Source organism: Genypterus blacodes, unplaced genomic scaffold (genome assembly GCF_046128005.1).
Source record: "Genypterus blacodes isolate CSIRO-AG114 ecotype Tasmania unplaced genomic scaffold, CSIRO-AGI_Gbla_v1 ptg000450l_1, whole genome shotgun sequence".
Lineage (NCBI taxonomy): Eukaryota > Metazoa > Chordata > Actinopteri > Ophidiiformes > Ophidiidae > Genypterus > Genypterus blacodes.
This window is the reverse complement of record NW_027467219.1, coordinates 1-20,000: the sequence shown is the minus strand read 5'-3', so window position 1 is coordinate 20,000 and position 20,000 is coordinate 1. Positions and strand designations below refer to the sequence as shown.

Sequence of the window (20,000 nt, the reverse complement as noted above, 5' to 3'; positions counted from 1 at the left end):
CACACACACACACACAGCTCATGACACACATGTGAATGAATCACGTTGTTGTTTTGCAGCGTTCACCTTGGTGTGTGTGTGTGTGTGTGTGTGTGTGTGTGTGTGTGTCGGCCCCCTGCTGGGATCAGACTGTGTCACTGACTCACTGTGTGATTACACAAACATGGTGTGAGCGCCTGAATGAGATTACTCTGATACCTCCACCAAGGCAGAGTAGTGGCCTGTGTGGATAGATCCAATTCTCCCAAGAGAGGAGAAGGCCTCATGATTCAAAGGTCACTGACCAAAATGTAAACGTGGTTATAACAGCGCCACCATCGGGCCGAGCAGCACCGACGTGTGACAGGTTTCCCCCCCGGGTTTCCCCCCCGATCCCCTCCAGCCTGACCACCGAGGTTCACTGATGATGTTGTGTGTTGTGTTGTGCTTCTTACCTCTGTGAGTACGAGGGGAGGCGTCTCTGCGTGAAGCACAGCGGAGACGTCCGGCCCACAGGAGAGTCGCACCGGGGGTCCACACCCACACACACTGAGGGGGGTGACCCCAATGTGCAAACAGCCCCAGGACCGGAGCATGGAGGTGTGTGTGTGTGTGTGTGTGTGTGTGTGGGTCAGTGAGGGTTTAGATGAGTAATAAGAAGCAAACAGCAGGCAGCGTTTGTATCTACAGTCAGCAGCTTCATCCTCCGTCTACAGAGCAATGCAGCTCCTCTGGTAACAAGTAGTTGAGTAATTTGACAAAAGCTACATCGCTATTCCTCATGTGAGGGAGTGCCACTGACTGTCACACACACACACACACACACACACACACACACACTTCCTGGTCACCTTGCGTAGCCTGATGGGTCATATGTTGCACACACACACGCACACTCTCTGTCACCTCTGGCGTGTGCGTGTGTGTGTGGCAGCATCAGTGACTCACAGACAGACTCACAGCAGGACCTCTGTGATGTCATACAGCTTATAAAAGTCTGTCTGAGGAGGACGCCAGCTCGGGACTCTGCAGGAGGACAATGTGAGGACGAGAGGTCCAAGTGTCCCCACTGACTGAAGACGAGACAGACGCTGTGCCATCCATGAGCTTTAAAGTCTGCAGACTGCAGCATGAAACTGAAACTGAAGTTTTGATTTGCAGCTGGACAACATTTCAGGTTTGATTGAAGACAGAGAGGGACGTCCTCACCAGCCTCCATGCTCCCTTCGCTCCTTTATGGGATCCTCCTCTGCACCTCCTCTGCCCCTCTAGTGATCAGCAGACCCATTGGGGCTCTGGTTGGGACCAGCAGCTCCTGGGACCACAGAGGGTCCACAGCTGGAGACTATCTGCTGGGGATCAAGAGGCTTAGGAGGCTCTACTGTAACGTGGGCATCGGCTTCCACATCCAGGTGTTACCCAGCGGCAAGATCACAGGCGTGCACAACGACAACAGATACAGTAAGAGAGGAGAGGAGAAGAGAGGAGAGGAGAGGAGAGGAGAGGAGAGGAGAGGAGAGACGAGGAGAGGAGAGGAGAGGAGAGGAGAGGAGATCAGATCAGATCAGATCAGATCAGATCAGATAACTCAACTCAGAGCTCACAGGCACACTGCAGTGTTTGTTGACATTTCATCAGATTTGACTTTAACAACCAAACACGTCATTGGTTTGACTGGGCTCAGTCTCCTGCCGCTCAGTGTAGTTGCAGTAGCACCATTCCGCCAGGAGATGGCGATCTAAGGCAGCGTGATCACTGGAAGAGAAGTGACCAGAGAAACAAAACAAATATGAACAATAATAATGTTCTTTGTTTGTCCTTCAGGTCTTCTGGAGATCTCTCCTGTGGCTCACGGAGTTGTGACTCTCTTTGGGGTGAAGAGTCGTCTCTTTGTTGCCATGAGCAACAAGGGGAAACTGTATGGCTCGGTGAGGACAAGTGGGGGTTTCTCACTCATTATTTGTTTATATTTTGTGGATGATAGATTTGATGGTTTCTGCCCGTTGATGTCCTCAGGGCCACTACAGCGACGAATGCAAGTTCAAGGAGAATTTCCTGGCCAACTACTACAACGCCTATGAATCCTTCGCCCATCCCGGCATGTACATCGGCCTCAGCAAGGCCGGAAAGACCAAGAGAGGCAACCGAGTGAAAGCTACCATGAGCGTCACGCACTTCCTGCCCAGGATATGAGTCGGCTGTCTTCCAAACCACTGGGCTTGATGGTGACCAGCTGACCCCAGGAAGGGTCAGACACCATGAAGACGCCTCAGTCCAGCCTCCACCACCTCTGACCTCAGACACAGCTGGTCCAGGTCCAGGTCCAGGTCTACATGCATGTGCTCATCACATTCTTAGGGTTAAAGTTGTTGTTGTATTTATAGTTATGTATTATTATTTTAAACAGTTTTCTCTTCAGATTTGCGGGTTCTTTCATGTTTACTGCCACCTTTGATAATAAAGTTTGTTGTATCAAACCTCAGTGTCGTCAGTTTCCATATTCACATTTTCAGGATCTGTACAAAGAAATGTTGTTTATTCTTAATACCTTCAGTTTGTGACTGAAGAAGCTGCAACTGTCACCACGTTACTACAAAGTGTATGTTTAAAAGTAACCGCATTTAAAAACACAACAAACAAAATGTCACCGTCCAACTGCATTTAACACTGCAATCCGGAAGGTGGCGACAGCGGCTGTGATAGTTCCTCAAGAGAAGAAGGCAAACAAAGAAGGTAAAGAAGAAGAAGCAGCTCCCCTTCCGCTCCTGTGCAGGTCGAGTTGGATTGTTGTCATTGAGAAACAAGCAGCGCCATCACAGCTGACACACTACAGGCGCCATGCTGAGAGTTTGTGCCCGAGGAGCGAAGTCTGCTGCCCGGGTAAGAGCCGCTAGCATGAGCCCGTTAGCACGAGCCTGTTAGCATGAGGCTGTTAGCAGGGCGCGACCCGCTGCCCGCTGCCTGCTGCCTGGCTCAAGGGGCCGCGGCGTCCAGAGAGACGCATGTCGCGCAACGTGTGGGCGGGGCGCCATGACACATGAGTTACAGAGGGGCAGAGGTCAAACACGCTTCATGTCGCTGCTGCTCTGTTGACTTGAAGCTCTGGATCGGAACATGAGGAGGCCCACACGGCTGCTCTGGACGACACCGCGCATGCGCCATGTTCCGAGGGGAGAAATGTCACCAGAAGAAAATAACAGAAGAAGAAAGATGTTTGTTTATGATGAACAGCTGTGACTGGAAGAGTATCAGCTGGAAGAGACTGAGACTAAGTATCAGCTAGAAGAGACTGAGACTAAGTGTCAGCTAGAAGAGACTAGAGACTAAGTGTCAGCTAGAAGAGACTGAGACTAAGTGTCAGCTGGAAGAGACTGAGACTAAGTGTCAGCTGGAAGAGACTGAGACTAAGTGTCAGCTAGAAGAGACTGAGACTAAGTGTCAGCTAGAAGAGACTGAGACTAAGTGTCAGCTAGAAGAGACTGAGACTAAGTGTCAGCTGGAAGAGACTGAGACTAAGTGTCAGCTAGAAGAGACTGAGACTAAGTGTCAGCTAGAAGAGACTGAGACTAAGTGTCAGCTAGAAGAGATTGAGACTAAGTGTCAGCTGGAAGAGACTGAGACTAAGTGTCAGCTGGAAGAGACTGAGACTAAGTGTCAGCTAGAAGAGACTGAGACTAAGTGTCAGCTAGAAGAGATTGAGACTAAGTGTCAGCTGGAAGAGACTGAGACTAAGGGTCAGCTAGAAGAGACTGAGACTAAGTGTCAGCTGGAAGAGACTGAGACTAAGTGTCAGCTAGAAGAGACTGAGACTAAGTGTCAGCTAGAAGAGACTGAGACTAAGTGTCAGCTAGAAGAGATTGAGACTAAGTGTCAGCTGGAAGAGACTGAGACTAGGTGTCAGCTAGAAGAGATTGAGACTAAGTGTCAGCTGGAAGAGACTGAGACTAAGTGTCAGCTAGAAGAGACTGAGACTAAGTGTCAGCAAGTATTCACACCATGAAGCCTCCTGATCTCTGCTCCATTCCAGCTCTCTATCATGGTTCTCTCGTGGTTCTCTGATAGTTCTCTTGTGGTTCTCTGATAGTTCTCTGATAGTTCTCTCGTGGTTCTCTGATAGTTCTGTCGTGGTTCTCTGATAGTTCTCTGATAGTTCTCTCGTGGTTCTCTGATAGTTCTGTCGTGGTTCTCTGATAGTTCTCTGATAGTTCTCTCGTGGTTCTCTGATAGTTCTCTCGTGGTTCTCATGGTTCTCCCGTGGTTCTCTCATTCAGATGAGGTCACTGACGTCTTCACTCTTAATGCTGGTTTTCATAAAGTTAGAGATCAAATAAACATTAGATCAGTAAAGTGATGAGACTGAGCACAGACATGAAGACACCTCACCTTATATTATTATGTTCTAATATTATATTGTATTATAATATTGTTTGTTGAAGAAGATGAAGATGTTTTTCTTCCTCTTTCCAATGTGTCACTTACAACTTCCTGTTTCCTGTCTCTCCCTCCCTCTAGCCGAGCATCTATGGGAGATCCCTGCTCCCAAACCTCCAGCATTGTCGTCCGTACACCTCAGGGGGGAGCAGGTAACACTGCCGCACACACTGAGTGAGGACGTGGCTCTGGCCCCCCTTTGTCACATACAGCCTGGTTTGTGTGTGAGGGTGTTCAGGGTTAATCAGCTGACGTGACCGCATGCTGTTACGTAAACATTGGACCCCCAAACCCATGGAAATGTGGGCGGGGTTTTGTGAGGCTTGCTAGCGAGCACTGAACCTGTAGAGGGTCAAAGGTCGGCAGATGTTAACCAGCAGCTCTCCTTGTCTTCCACAGCTCCTCTGCTAAGCTGGTGGCCACCGGCCTGCTGACGGTGGCCGGGGGCGTCGGGGGAACGCTGCTTTACGCTAAATGGGACCCAAAGTTCAGAACCACTGTGGAGAAGAATGTTCCGTACTCTGATAGGCTGCTGGCTCTGACCCTGGGCCCCCCAGACGCTCCTGCTCCCATCAGGCTACAGGTCAGGGTGGAGTCATGCTTCAGTGAGCCACAGAAGAGAAGCTCAACCTGTTGCTGCTGTTTCAAACCTTTACATCTGTACTTCCTCTCTCTGCCCCTAGGTGGAGCTTCCACAACCGCCCTCCATGTTGGAAAAGCAGTTGAAGCCCTCAAAGGCCAAAACAGAGAAGAAGCTAAAGGAGAAGGAGGCAGCAGAGGAGTCCAGTCCAGCTGTGCCTCAGCCAGCACAGAGCTTAGAGGGTGAGTCAGAGCCTCAGCAGCCAGCAGGGGGCGCACACATGCTGTGAGCTGATCTGACTCAGTGTGTGAGAGTGTGTTTCATCTGCCTGCAGCCCCAGAGGTCACTCAGGGTAAGACAGTCTGCTGTGTAGAGTCCTTAGCCTGTGACCTAGAGTCCTTACCGTGCCACCTAGAGTCTTACCCTGTGACCTAGAGTCCTTACCGTGCCACCTAGAGTCTTACCCTGTGACCTAGAGTCCTTACCGTGCCACCTAGAGTCTTACCCTGTGACCTAGAGTCCTTACTGTGCCACCTAGAGTCTTACCCTGTGACCGAGAGTCCTTACCCTGTGACCTAGAGTCCTTACCGTGCCACCTAGAGTCCTTACCCTGTGACCTAGAGTCCTTACCGTGCCACCTAGAGTCCTTACCCTGTGACCTAGAGTCTTACCCTGTGACCTAGAGTCCTTACCCTGTGACCTAGAGTCCTTACCGTGCCACCTAGAGTCCTTACCCTGTGACCTAGAGTCCTTACCGTGCCACCCAGAGTCTTACCCTGTGACCTAGAGTCCTTACCCTGTGACCTAGAGTCCTTACCCTGTGACCTAGAGTCCTTACCGTGCCACCTAGAGTCCTTACCCTGTGACCTAGAGTCCTTACCCTGTGACCTAGAGTCCTTACCGTGCCACCTAGAGTCCTTACCCTGTGACCTAGAGTCCTTACCCTGTGACATAGAGTCCTTACCGTGCCACCTAGAGTCCTTACCCTGTGACCTAGAGTCCTTACCCTGTGACCTAGAGTCCTTACCGTGCCACCCAGAGTCTTACCCTGTGACCTAGAGTCCTTACCCTGTGACCTAGAGTCCTTACCGTGCCACCCAGAGTCTTACCCTGTGACCTACAGTCCTTAGAAAGAGTCCTTATCATGTCACTTACTGAGTCCTGAAGAGAACCAGCCTCAGGTCTGCAGACGGCCGTACAGTAGAACAGGCTGCTTCTTCTTCTGCAGCCGTTAGGACAGTAGAGGTCTGCACAGGTCCAAGACTTTGTAAAGACAACAGCAGCTTCTAGAACCACAGCTCCTCATGCTGCTGATGAATAAGGCTCTCTCTCTCTCTCTCTCTCTCTCTCTCTCTCTCTCTCTCTCTCTCTCTCTCTCTCTCTCTCTCTCTCTCTCTCTCTCTCTCTCTCTCTCTCACTCACTCACTCACTCACTCACTCACTCACTCACTCACTCACTCACTCACTCACTCACTCACTCACTCACTCACTCACTCACTCACTCACTCACTCACTCACTCACTCACTCACACACACACACACACACACACACACACACACTGGGCCTCACTGTGTTTGTCTTCCAGAAGCTTCAGCTGAGGCGACTCACATCATCTCAGCCCTGAGTGAGGTCCCATCAGTCCCGGCTCCATGTGACTCAGAGGCGGCGCCACCTGCAGGTAACCAGCAGCATGTCTCCATGACGACCTGCATCTCTGTGTGTTTGTCTGGTCTAAATGTGTGTGTGTGTGTGTAGAGTGTAGGGAGTGTCATCAGAGTGAGGCAGCAGCAGTCCATCCTGACACAGAGCCCCCGGTGGCCACAGAGGAACCATTAAGAGAGCGTCCAGTGGAGGAAGTGAGCGCTCGTCTGGCTCAACGAGACCAGGAGGACGTGGATGTACTGGCATGTAAGAGCACACACACACACACACACACACACAGTATTGTAGTAAATGTAATGAGTTGTTGTTGTGATGTGACAGCTTCATGAAGTTCTATACATGGGATTCATCTACAAGAGTGTGTCATGTTTCCCTGGTAACACCTGGTTCCTGTACTGTTTGCAGCTGTGTCAGTCAGACTTGAAGACCACCTCTCCAGCTCAGCCAAAGCTGCCCTGCAGGCCATCGGAGCCCAGGAGGCGGCGCTGCAGGCCATCGCTCAGCACACCTACAAGCTGAAGGAGGCCATGGAGGCAGAGGTGTGTGTGTGTGTGTGTGTGTGTGTGTGTGTGTGTGTGTGTGTGTGTGTGTGTGTGTGTGTGTGTGTGTGTGTGTGTGTGTGTGTGTGTGTGTGTGTGTGTGTGTGTGTGTGTGTGTGTGTGTGTGTGTGTGTGTGTGTGTTAATCACTGATTGTGTTCAGGTTGCCCCTGATGAGAAGTCGAGCCAGTGGAAGGATCTAGAAGCTGCTCTGGCTGACAGAAGCTCTGCCATCAATGATGCTGGAGCTGCTCTACTGAAGGCCAAGTAAGACACACACACACACACACACACACACACACACACACACACACACACACACACACTGAATAACAACAAATCCAATGAACCACAAAGTCATTGTCACTTTTAAACAAACACCTGAAGAAGAAATACGAGGAGGATTCAGACTCGATGACATCATCTTACATGTTTGTGTGTGTCTCACATCTCAGGGAGGAGCTAGACTCTCTGAGGGCCGTAATCGACAAAGCTAAAGGGTCAAAGGTCGCCGCCGTCCGGCCTCTGGTCCTAGCAGCCGAGGAGAACCTGCATGACATGGTGGTCGATTTAGACAAGGTGGTGACCAAGGTGAGGAGAGGGGTCAGCACGGGGTCAACACAGAGCTGCACGGGATCATAGAACTTTCACCTAAATCGTGTGTGTGTGTGTGTGTGTGTGTGTGTGTGTGTGTGTGTGTGTGTGTGTGTGTGTGTGTGTGTGTGTGTGTGTGTGTGTGTGTGTGTGTGTGTGTGTGTGTGTGTGTGTGTGTGTGTGTGTGTGTGTGTGTGTGTAGGTGCAGTCTGCTGAGTCAGAAGCTAAGATTGTGTCTCAGTACAGTGAGCTGGTGAATGAAGCCAAAGAGCAGTTCCAGAGGGAAGTAAACAGTCTCACTCCAGAGATCCAGACCAGCTGGAAGGGACTGAGTAAGATCTCACACACACACACACACACACACACACACACACACACACACACACACACACACACACACACACACACACACACACACACAGCAGACAGCAGACGTGAAACACATATCTGCATGTGAGCGTCCATATTGTTCCTATAGGCTCGTCTCTAGACTCTTATTAAGCCAGTCCAGTCTGGCTCAGTCCAGTCTGGCTCAGTCCAGTCTGGCTCAGTCCAGTCTTCTGCCTAGAACAAGACACCAAACTGTGTGTGTGTGTGTGTGTGTGTGTGTGTGTGTGTGTGTGTGTGTGTGTGTGTGTGTGTGTGTGTGTGTGTGTGTGTGTGTGTGTGTGTGTGTGTGTGTGTGTGTGTGTGTGTGTGTGTGTGTGTGTGTGTGTGTGTGTGTGTGTGTGTGTGTCTCTCTCTCAGCTGGTAAACTCTCTGTGGACGACCTGAACGCTCTGATCGCCCACGCTCACCGTCGTATCGACCAGCTGAACAGAGAGCTGGCTGAGCAGAGGGTCAGGGAGCAGATCCACATCGACACGGCTCTGGAGCAGCTGAAGCTGGAGGACCAGAAGGCTCTGGAGAAAGCTGTGAACACGGCCCTGCAGCACAACAAGGAGGAGGCCCGGCTGGAGCAGGAGAGGAGGGTACGGAGGGGGGGGCAGTGTGTGTGTGTCTGTGGTGTCTGTGAAGGTTCTCAGTCATCCAGGTCCTGGTATCCAAGGAGAAGTCAGTTAACTGACTCCTTTATTTCTGCCAGAACTGAAGAAGGCCAAACGTCTTTTAGCCTTTACCAGCAGGTCCAGCTGCCTAAGATTGACTTTTCACGTGTGTGTGTGTGTGTGTGTGTGTGTGTGTGTGTGTGTGTGTGTGTGTGTGTGTGTGTGTGTGTGTGTGTGTGTGTGTGTGTGTGTGTGTGTGTGTGTGTGTGTGTGTGTGTGTGTGTGTGTGTGTGTGTAGCTGTCAGAGTTGAGGGACGTGATGGAGGCGGAGATGAGGACTCAGATCCGTCGCCAGGCGGCGGCTCACACCGACCACGTACGAGACGTCCTCAAAGTGCAGGAGCAGGAGCTGAGAGAAGAGGCAGAGCAGGTCTGAGCCGTTCACACAGCACAGCACGCTGGTGCTGTAGGATCCATACATCCCTCCGTGTCCCGGTCAGGGTGAAAGGTGTGTCCCTCTCTGTCCTCAGGTGCTGAGCAGTAAGATGTTGGAGCAGGACACCAGACACCGTCAGCTGAGCCAGGAGCAGCTAGATAACTTCACTCTGGATATGAACACGGCCTACGCCCGGCTGAAGGGGATGGAGGAGGCCATCGACAGTAAGACCTATGGATCACATCATACAGGAGGGATGTGTGTGTAACGTTTAAGAACGTGAACACACTGGTGGGCGTGGCCAGGCTGTGTGGCTGTAACCTGCTGCTGTGTGTTTGCAGGTCATGTGATCGCTGAGGAGGAGGCCCGTAAGGCTCACCAGCTCTGGTTGTCTGTGGAGGCGCTCAGCTACGCCATGAAGACCGTGGATGCCGACTCTCCCACAAAGCCCCTGGAGGGCGCCGCCCAGGTGGTGAGAGACAGCTGCGGCGATAACGACTTCGCCCTGGCTTTGGCCTACGCCCTTCCCGAAGAGTCCCTGCAGCGCGGCGTGTACAGCGAAGCTTCTCTCCGCGCCCGCTTCTACGCGCTGCGTTCGCTGGCCCGCCGGGTCGCTCTCATCGATGAATCGCACAACTCCTTATACCAGTACTTCCTGTCCTACCTTCAAGCCGCCCTGCTGTTTGAAGATAAACAGGAAGCGCCGCCCGCCCAGCTGAGCAGCCAGGATTTAGACCCGTTTAAGCTTCTGTCATACGCCAGCTTCTGCTTGGAGCACGGCGACTTAGAGCTGGCGGCCAAACTGGTGAACCAGCTGCGAGGAGAAGCACGCAGAGTGGCTCAGGACTGGCTGAGGGAAGCCAGACTGACCCTGGAGACCAGGCAGGCCGTGGGTCTGCTCTCTGCTTACGCCAACGCCGTGGGCTTAGGGACCACCCAGGCTCCGTAGGCTGCAGCCCCCTCACACACACACACACACACACACGGCCCCTTCATCACACGGAGGAGGATGTTTGAGCGCCGCCTCTCCGTCTGCAGCCCTCAGTAGCTTTGTTATTTATTTAGGACTGATTTGATTCATGGGCTGAAATGTTGTGGAAAAATGAAGTACTTGTAACATCGATTAAAGAGTTTGTCACATTTCATCTGTGTAACAATAAATCACACATAAGAACTCTGTGTTCCTTCTCCCTTTCTTTCCTCTGAATGACACACACACACACACACACACACACACACACACACAGAAACCAAAGCTTCCTAGTCATAGTGTTTCTGTAGACATCCGTGTCTTTGTTGTCAAACTAAATACTTGGCACAGAAGAAATGTAAATGAAAGTCATCAGTCAGACACATCTGTGGCATTAAATGAGGCGGAGCTGCACAGCTGTCTGCATGTGTCAACTATGACATCAGTCATGATGTTATTGTCAGGGGGCAATGATGTCATGATAACGTAGAACAGATCACAGATAGCAGACTGAGGAGGTGATGGGAGGACTCCAGCTTGTGTTGACCTCCACTCAGCTGGTCTGAGCCAGAGGACCATCAGTCTGTTCTCTGCTCAGCTGGAGGCCTTTTTCTTTATACAGGAGGAATGAAAATAATCTAATTTCCCCAACATGTTGGAAGCTCAACAATTCCAGTAAAGGTAAATACGGAAGGGAACGTTCTCTAATATTGCTCTGTTGTTTTGGGCGCCATCTGCTGCACATTGAGCCGCGCGTGCTGACCGGCGTCGCTCCGCCCCGCCGACGTCACGTTTTACGCGATAGACCGTAAAGAACGGCAAACGATTAAAGGTTAAAGGACGAGAGACCGGATGCAGAATAGTGAAGCTTCCGGTCACATGTCGTTTTGATTGTTGTTTTCGCGCGGTTCCAGCGCTGGCGCGCGTCTTGCACACAGTCTCAGCCCGCTGTCACACACTCACACACACTCTCTCTTACACACACACACACACACACATTCTCTCTCTCTCTCTCTCTACTCTGCTGATTAACACTAAATACTTTTACCCGCTGAGAAAATGTCGGACTGGTCGAGAACCAAACGCGAATCTACCAGGAGCGAGCGGGAGAGCAGGTGAGTTAATCTGTGCTTACACAACAGATCTAACAGATCACTGCGCTAGATTTAATCACTTCAGTAGATTTGATCACAAGTTAAATTCATAATCACACTGTAACTGTTTCAGTAGGTTGATGTGAAAGGTTCAAGTGGACATTTAAAGCTGCGCTGCTGTAGCGCGGACTCTATTAGATTACGAGGTCCCGGGCCGGCCTGAACCCGACCCGGTCGAGCTTGAAGCCCACCCCGGTCTTGCCTGAACCCGACTCTGGTCTAGCCTGAACCCGGTCCCGGTCTATCTCGATCTGTTGTCCGTCTGTGAAGCGCGAGAATAAAGTGGCGGTAAACTGGCCTTGCGCGTTAGCTTTCACTAGCTAGCTCGCTAGCTAGCTTCCGTGTTTGTCTGGGCGGAAGTAACTTGACGCTACAGTTAGCCGCTACTGACTTTTAGCGCTGTTTGTGCTTCCGCGTTTACTCAGAACGTTTCGTCACATCTGTAACTACGGGACAGCTTGGTAGAAACCCACCGAGCCGCTACTCGCTGTTAGCTTCACGTTTGGCGCCAGCATTCACGTTAGCATCTTTAGCTGCAGCGCCTCCATGTAAAGGTTAGCTCCGAAAGTAACAACAGGAGGCTAGAACAAGAGAACGACGTTCACACATCCGTCTACTACATGACAAAGGGCGATATGGAAGCATTTAGGACCCCCAACACACACACACACACACACACACACACCCAGTAACATTAGATCCATCCTGTCTGGGGCCATAAGTGTAGGGTTAGGGTATAGCTCATAAGTGTGTGTCAGTGTCTTCCTGAGGCCCACGGCCAGACTGTCATTGTTTATTCACACTAGGTTGTGGGTTTGAATCCCGTGCCTGTCTGTCTGCGTGTCCTAGTGTCCCCACTGGAGCACAGCGGGCCTTGTTGGGCCGTTCACTGACTGTGGGTGGGTGTGTGTGTGTGTAGGAGCTACGGTCCGACCCGGTGGTCTCACTGCAGGAAGAGAGGAGTGGACGGGAGTCTGAGGCCCAGCAGAGAGGCAGAGGGCAGCGACGGGGAGAGCGGCTCGCACGCCGACGCCACCTACAGACACGCTGAGAAGAGACACGCCAAGTAAGAGATGACCCACAGCAGTCAGCCTCAGCCTCTGGGGGAATATCACTCACTCTGTGGCTTTGCCCTGTTTGTCCAAGTTTCACCACTCCAGAGAGCGACGGGCCGGTGTCTCGCTGTGGGCGAGCGAGCGACTGGGGCAGCCAGGTGGAGAACGACGAGCTGAGGAGGGATGTGCAGCGAGACATGCAGCGGTAAGAGAAGACGACCTCTCTCTCATCTACATCCTCTAACATCACATGGTTTATGACCCTATCTCCTGTGTTCAGTTACAGAAGGAGGATTCTGGCTGCAGAGACGACTGTCAGAGAAAGGAAGACCTCCTGCGGCTCCTCTGGAAGGTAGAGCCACGTGATGACAAATCCAGGCCTGGACAATTTAGTGTGAAACTTTCTTATTCTGATTGGAAGAGAATCCAGGGGGGTTAGGTCAACCCGTGGTGTTGATGTGTATTGCCATAGTAACCTAGGTCATCTGTAGGATTACATGCAAAATACAGGCAAACGTGTGGTAAACATCCATTAGTTTGTATCATGGATCTTATTTAAGCGCTGGTTTGTCTGTTTGAGGTTAAAGTTACCTTGGTTTCCTCTTCATGCTAATGTAACACTGTTAAATTGGACTAATGAATAGCTTTAACATCTAGTGTGTGAAACCCTGTGACAGCTGATGGGACCAGCTACTAAAGTGTGTGTGTGTGTGTGTGTGTGTAGCTCTGACTCCAGGGAAGGAGACAACATGGAGACTGATGAGACCGTGTTGCTTCGACGACAGAAACAGATCAACTACGGCAAGAACACACTGGCCTACGACCGCTACATCAAGGAGGTTCCCAAGTAGGTCCTCATCTACGTGGACGCGCACACACGCACACACACACACACACACACACACACACACACACACACACACACACAGCCTATGTTCTGAACCCTTTGAGTGGAGGAAGCAGGAGGAAATGCTTCGTTTAAGTATTTGATGCAGAGATGAACCTGAGTGATCCAGCAGCATATTCACAAGATTGAATCACGAGGAAATGACCTCTGACCTCAGTGTGTAGATGTACTCTCCTCTTCAGGTCTGTAGGTCTCTAATGGACCCTTATGGATCCATGATCACTTGTTAGAGCCTCTAAAGCTCCTCTACATGAAGACAGAAGCTTAGACACTATAATGACCTCTGACCCTGAAGCCTCTGTATATCGTCATGGACACAGTTCTATTGGTGAATCCAGTGTGTGTGGTTCCAGTTTGTAGTGCTCTGGTCCAGTTGGGCCCAGGCAGTGACAGAGGTGGACTGTGTGTGTGTGTGTGTGTGTGTGTGTTGCGCCTGTGCAGCGTCTCACTGTTCTCACCCTCTCTTTCGTCTCCAGACACCTGCGTCAGCCCGGCCTCCATCCAAAGACGCCCAACAAGTTCAGGAAGTACAGCCGGCGCTCCTGGGACCAGCAGATCAAACTGTGGAAGGTCAAACTGCACGCCTGGGACCCCCCTGCACCAGAGGGCCAGGAGAAGGAGAAGGATGACATGTGAGCTCTCACTCTCACACACACACTCTCACTCTCACTCACACACTCACACACACACACTCTCACACACACACACAAATCCCCGTTTGTCTCAAACTGTGTCTGCTCTGTGTCCACAGCGAGCTGGGCCTGGATGATGTCATGGACATCGAGCTGGACTTCCCCACCCTGTCTGACTCTCAGACTGCCTCAGGTCCTTCCAGCTCCCACAATCCTTCACTGGAGGTGAGTGTGACCTGCTCAGATCCTGTTTAACTCTCACACAACTATAATTGCATGAGCTTCAATCGGATGAGCTTAAGGGGTGGGGGGGGGCTAATCCTTCATATCTGCATGTAACCATAGTAACACAGTTTCAGGCATTGTGACGGCCTTATGTGATGTCATCAAACACTTAAAAACATTTCCACACAGGTGGAAGTTTGAGTTTGGTTCAGATCCACTTTAGTGTCTATGAGCTGTACTGAGTGACGTGTGTGTGTGTGTGTGTCAGGATGAAGAGTGTATGGGCACTCCTGTGAAGGTGATGAAGACGGAGAGCACAGTGGAGCCAGACATGGCGTAGCTCCACCTCTTTGCCTGCTGACCGCAACGATCCACCTTCTCAAATCACTGCTGCGTTTCTATGACGACAGCAGCCCTGGTGTCAGACACTGAGTCATTTATTCATCCTGGACAAGCAAAGCAGGAATCCACTTTTGAGTTTAGTTTCCATGTTGTGTTTGGGTCTCTGCCTCTTTCTGTTATTGTTTTATAAACTGGGCACACACACACACACACACACACACACACACACACACACACTCTCTGTCTGTAAATGATGGACTTCATTTCTTTGCTCTATTAAGAAAAAAGGAGATTGGGCTGTTAGTTTTTACAAGGTTTTGTCATTGCTTTTTTATACAGATGTTCTGAATGTTGTTGTTTTTACAATCTTGCCTAATTGTGAATCTGTTCAAATAAAAAATGTTCTGTATCTCTGAGTAAACAAACTGTTTATTTTCACAGGAAATGCTAAAAGAAATGGAGACAAATTCACATCCTTCACTGTAAACGGGAACATTCATACTGTGAAGGTTTCATTCTTATTCTTTCATTCGATTTCTGGCGCTGAGACCAGACAATGGGTTTCTAACGTGCACATAGTTTATTTACCATCACTATGGACCGACATCTTGTTCTGTAGCTCTCCTTTAGCTTTATGCTGCTTTTGGGTCCCACAGCGCCACCATGTGGTCGGAGTTAATAATGTCATTAATACCCCCGACGCCGGAACTCGCAATGTTTCGCTCTTTACCCCTCAACAAACGTAATGAACATAAACCAAACGTCCTTCTTTGGCTTTAACTCAGAGTGCCTGTAACAAAAAAAGATATAAACAAAGAGAGAAGAGAACATTTTGATGTGTATTTACTACGTCTTCTCCAAACTTTATGTTTAAAACAAAGTTATATAAAAAAAAAAAAACCCGACCGGAAGCTGCCATTTTGTGCGCGAGCTTTACCATAACAACCACAGACGCTGAGTTAGCCGCGGCTAGCAGAGGCTAACCTAGGCTAACAGGCTGTTTCCAAACCGCAGAAGCTCCATGGGACTAAAATGATGCTTCGACAAGACGCCAGACTGAAATATGAAACATAGAAGTAGGACCGGAACAGGTTAGATCATCGCTGTTAGGAGCTACATTGGTGGGTGCTGCTAATATTAGCTGCTGTTAAGCCTCTCTCTCACACATTCTGGTGTGTGTCACGTCCCCGCGCGCTTTATGTGGTCGTCTGGTGTCCAAGCAACCAGGTGTAAACACGACGCGACCGGAAATGAGCGGAGCACATAACCTCTCTGAATGTAGCTCTGTGTTCCTGTGGGTTTGTTCTCAAATGTAAAGGTTTAAAAGCAGAACAGCCCTGAGCCTCACAGCAGGTCAGAGGTCACGGCGCGCTGCAGGGTGATGAGAAGATGTGAAGCAGTTGATCAAGTCTGTCTGAGCCGGACTGGACCAGAACTCCAGCTGCCCCGAGACACAGAACCACCCTGTGAGAAACCCTGTGACCCTGCAGAGGGAGAGCCTGGTGAGTACGACACACACACACACACACACACATAAAGTCTACCTTCCTCTTGTGTATGAACTAAACTGAAGTTTACATTTCAAATGGATTGATTGATCTGTTGGATGTGTTTCTCTTCTCAGACTCTGAGTTTGGTCCTCTTGTCTCTCTTCCATCAGAGGAGGTTTGTTGTGTCTTCATTCCTCTCACAGTGCAGATGATCAGTGTTCCATCTGAAGTGATTGATTGATCAGCTTGTTTCCTGAGCTCAGTCTGATGCTCTGATGCTCGTCCAGATGTTCTCCATGAGAGGAGACCTGAGCCTTCATCTGCTCTTCACTCTCACACACCTGTGGCTTTTTTCAGACGGACATCAAGTCATTTACTTTGTTGTGTTGATGGGATACGATCTGTGAGTCACAGAGAGACCACCAGCTTTAATCCCTCGTCCAGGTCGTCCAGGTCGTCCAGGTCGCCCAGGTCGTCCTGGTCATCCTGGTCATCCTGTCGGGGCTTCAGACTGGAGCTCTGTGATTGATGAGTCATATTGTGACTCAACAAGGATCATGGTCTAATCGATCAGCTGTGTGATGACATCACAGAGAGGGACAGACTCTGCTGTCTGTTCTTTACAGATCAATCAATGGTCACAAATGTCTTCTCTCTCAGGACAGACACACCTCCAGCACACTCACTGAAGATCTAACCGCAAATGGTACGGCACACACACACACACACACACACACATTAGGCTTCCGAGTGACGGTGCTGCCACTCAGCATTTACAGTTAGATGAATGATTTTGATGGATTCATTGGGTTAAACTTTGCTACTCTGCAGGTTCTTGGTCCCAGAGATCCATTTCCTGGTCCCTGCAGAGAGCTGAGACGTTACTCCGAACCACCTTCACCCCCAGTCTGAAGTGGTTCCTCCACGGCTGCAGCCAAGATGAGGAGGAGGAGGAGGAGGAGGAAGCCAGCTTCGTAGTCGCTCACAATCTGGTGTCCCGCTCCTCGGCTCGTCTTCTTGGCCTGCAGCAGTTGGTTCTGGCTGTGGCCCCCATGTGGCAGGTGGTCTGTGGGCTGCAGACGGACTTCCCTCCTGTAGGTTCCAGAGTAAAGCTGGCCCTCTCTTTCGGATTTCTCTGGCGTGTACATGTATGTGGTACCCTCCTCTTCCTCTCCTCCCCAGCAGGTATGTGTCAGAGGCCTTCCTCCAGAGGGCGGTGTTCCCCTGCTGCGCTCCTCCGGCCCGCAGGCCCAGTACGGCGCTCTGTGGAGGCTCTTACAGCAGAGGGCGCTGCTGCTGTTCACACACGAGTCCAGCAGACGGCTCCACTCAGCCTCAGCCTACGTGTCCAAACTGAGCCGACTGCTGGAGCGACACACCCACACGTCACACGAGCAGGTGATGACAAACAACACGTCACTGAGTCTGAGTCAGCTGATGCTTGGTATAAACCCTGCCCCTCCCTTCTCTTCTCCAGGCCCGGTCCAGCTTCTCCTCATTCAGAGTCGGTCTTGTCCTGCTTATTCAAGATCTCCGGGTCCATCTCCAGCACTGGTCCCGCCTGTCGTCTAAGGCCCGGTCCGACCGCTACCTGAGCCCGGTGCTCCCCCGGTGGGCCGTGTGGCTGACGGACATCAAACGGACTCTGGACCTGCTGGGTCTGCAGGCGCTGGATCTGGTGGAACGTTACGTCTACGCTCTTCTGTCTGCCGTAGCACAAACAGACTTAGAAGCTTTGCCAAGTGAGGTTCTGGAGGACATTGTCACTGGTACGTACTTGTATAACCAAACAGTGGAGGAGCAGAGAGGGCAGCACAGCGCCACCCAGCAGAGGACAGTGGTACTACAGCAGGCGAACAGCCTCAGACTGACTCAGGACAGAAGCCTTCACCCGGCTGCCTTCTCAGTCAAAGAGCTCATAAAGATCTTAGCGCTGCATCATGCAGAGATGGCAGCCAGGCAGGTTCACCGCTGGGCCTCAGGTGAGCCTCACAACCACCACGCCTCTCCATCTTCTGATGTCTCCATGGTGACCCAGCTGGAACCTTGTAGAGCTGGATGGACTTGGGATCAGCTGCAGCACACACACAACCTTTCCCCTCAGACTGATGCTGTACGGACGCCTCTCCAATCAGCTTCATCTTCACATTCACGTTGCCATAAACATTCATCTGACCTCAATTTGAACAGAACTGTCATAGAGAAAAGCCATTCAGAGTTTGATCAACCTACTTTAGTCCAGCATAAGTCTGAGGCTCCTAACCAGGACCAGAGCCTTCTGGGTCCAACACGTGGAGCCCAGACCGGGACAGGTTTGGACCTACTCAGACCCCAAACCCCTCCGCACCATCTCTCAGGCTTTCCTCTGCCAGGGTTCTGCCAGCAGGGCTTCTCCTCAGTGGAGCTTCTGTTCCAGGTGCTGCTCTCCTCCAGTGATCTTCTGGCCCCACTGGTTCCACACACCCCCACTCCAGAAGTGCCACCAAAGACAGACTCACTTCATCTGGTCTCTCCAAGCATAACGGGCACAAAGAGACCAGAAGCCTCCAGAGCCCAGAAGCTGGACGGAGCTCAGCAGGAATCAGTCAGGCTGGAAATCCCAACCAAAGCAGGAGCCACGTTCAGGTAATGTGAGGAGGAACCAGGCGACGCTTTGAAGCTGCTGGAGGAAAGAAATCTAGAGGCAGGGTCTGAGAGGCTTTCTTATGTTTGAATGATGTGTAACACATTTTTACAAGAGCCCAAAGCTCCGCTCCCTTTGAGTTCAGAAGCAGTGAAGCTCCAGATGCCTCCAGAAGCAGCAGGTTCAGCCTGACAGCTGCTCCCACGTGTAATGGTGTACTTCCTGTTCCTGTCCCTCAGCTCTAGGACTCCATCTGACGGAGAACCACAGCGAGAGAAAGAGGAAGCTGAGACAGAAGAGGAGGGGGAGCAGGCGGTGGAGCCGGGTGATCTTCATCGGCCATACTCGGTGCAGTGGTTGGACCTGGGTCAGTCTCTGGTTTGCGCTGATCTGATTGGACAGTACCGGACCTGGCTGAGGACTTACTGCAGCTCTGCCCTTTGGCGGCAGTTCCATGTGCCGCCAGCAGGAAACACTGTAGGAAGCATAAACCTGTGGGACGACCACATGAGGTTCACGCTCCTTCACAGGCTCCTTCAGGCCTCCAAGACGGGTAAAGCACCCCATGAGTCCAGCACAGGTCTCACTCTCTGTGTCTCTCTGTCCACTAAACACTGAATATCAGTGTGTCCACAAAATGATGTTAGTGTCTCCACCATGTTGGAGCTCTGGTGGTTGATCATCATGTTTCCATCTGTGGGTGTGTTGCATGTTGTCTTCATGTTGTCTCCATGTTGTCTCCATGTTGTCTCCATGTTGTCTTCATGTTGTCTCCATGTTGTCTCCATGTTGTCTCCATGTTGTCTCCATGTTGTCTTCATGTTGTCTTCATGTTGTCTCCTTGTTGTCTTCATGTTGTCTCCATGTTGTCTCCATGTTGTCTTCATGTTGTCTTCATGTTGTCTCCATGTTGTCTCCATGTTGTCTCCATGTTGTCTCCATGTGTTTTTGCCTTCAGTCTTCTTTTTTCTCTGATTGATCTTCATCTTGTCTTCAGTCTCATCATAAGCTGATGCTCTTTATTTGAAGGCAAAGCAGTGAAGTTCTTCCCCATGTGTTCTTAGTTCTGCTGTTCTGTCCTCATGGCGTCTCTGATGCTTGTTCTGTCTGTCTTAGATCCAGAGTTGTGTAGCGACATGCTGGAAGAGTTCAGTCAGGGCCTGTTGGTCAGCACTGCACACGCTCAGTGGGACCATGGTCAGTACACACACACACACACACACACACACACACACACACACACACACACACACACACGATGAAGGCTGTGGAGATGTTTCACTCTCAGCTCTTCCATGCTCTTCACTCTCCGTCTCTTTCCAGAGGTCTGCAGATGTCTGGGTTCAGGTCTGAAGGATAAGTGTGTGAGTGAGTCTCCACACTGCAGCTCTGCAG

General features: G+C 51.0%; 3 protein-coding genes across 4 annotated transcripts; all 3 read left to right on the top strand.

The window, feature by feature from the left end:
* Nucleotides 1-1,196: 1,196 nt before the first annotated feature.
* LOC142990049 (fibroblast growth factor 4-like) lies at nt 1,197-2,207 on the top strand. The gene is made up of 3 exons (XM_076139769.1): nt 1,197-1,440; nt 1,804-1,907; nt 1,996-2,207. The coding sequence occupies exons 1-3, from the start codon at nt 1,197-1,199 to the stop codon at nt 2,170-2,172; spliced, it is 525 nt and encodes a 174-aa protein (XP_075995884.1). The 3' UTR covers nt 2,173-2,207.
* A 493-nt stretch (nt 2,208-2,700) lies between these two features.
* Nucleotides 2,701-10,381, top strand: immt (inner membrane protein, mitochondrial (mitofilin)). Its single transcript, XM_076139770.1, has 14 exons — nt 2,701-2,859; nt 4,492-4,562; nt 4,810-4,993; nt 5,094-5,232; nt 6,577-6,669; nt 6,747-6,899; nt 7,059-7,192; nt 7,355-7,458; nt 7,647-7,782; nt 7,988-8,117; nt 8,533-8,756; nt 9,070-9,201; nt 9,302-9,431; nt 9,549-10,381. The coding sequence occupies exons 1-14, from the start codon at nt 2,818-2,820 to the stop codon at nt 10,154-10,156; spliced, it is 2,280 nt and encodes a 759-aa protein (XP_075995885.1). The 5' UTR covers nt 2,701-2,817; the 3' UTR covers nt 10,157-10,381.
* A 656-nt stretch (nt 10,382-11,037) lies between these two features.
* On the top strand, nt 11,038-14,901 carry slbp (stem-loop histone mRNA binding protein). Of its 2 annotated transcripts, none has more exons than XM_076139773.1 (8): nt 11,038-11,292; nt 12,251-12,397; nt 12,478-12,591; nt 12,673-12,738; nt 13,111-13,233; nt 13,770-13,925; nt 14,045-14,150; nt 14,419-14,901. In XM_076139773.1, the coding sequence occupies exons 1-8, from the start codon at nt 11,237-11,239 to the stop codon at nt 14,488-14,490; spliced, it is 840 nt and encodes a 279-aa protein (XP_075995888.1). In that variant the 5' UTR covers nt 11,038-11,236; the 3' UTR covers nt 14,491-14,901. The 2 variants fall into 2 exon arrangements, with proteins under 2 accessions (XP_075995888.1, XP_075995886.1); XM_076139771.1 differs by having other exon boundaries at nt 11,039-11,292; nt 12,667-12,738.
* Nucleotides 14,902-20,000: the final 5,099 nt, after the last annotated feature.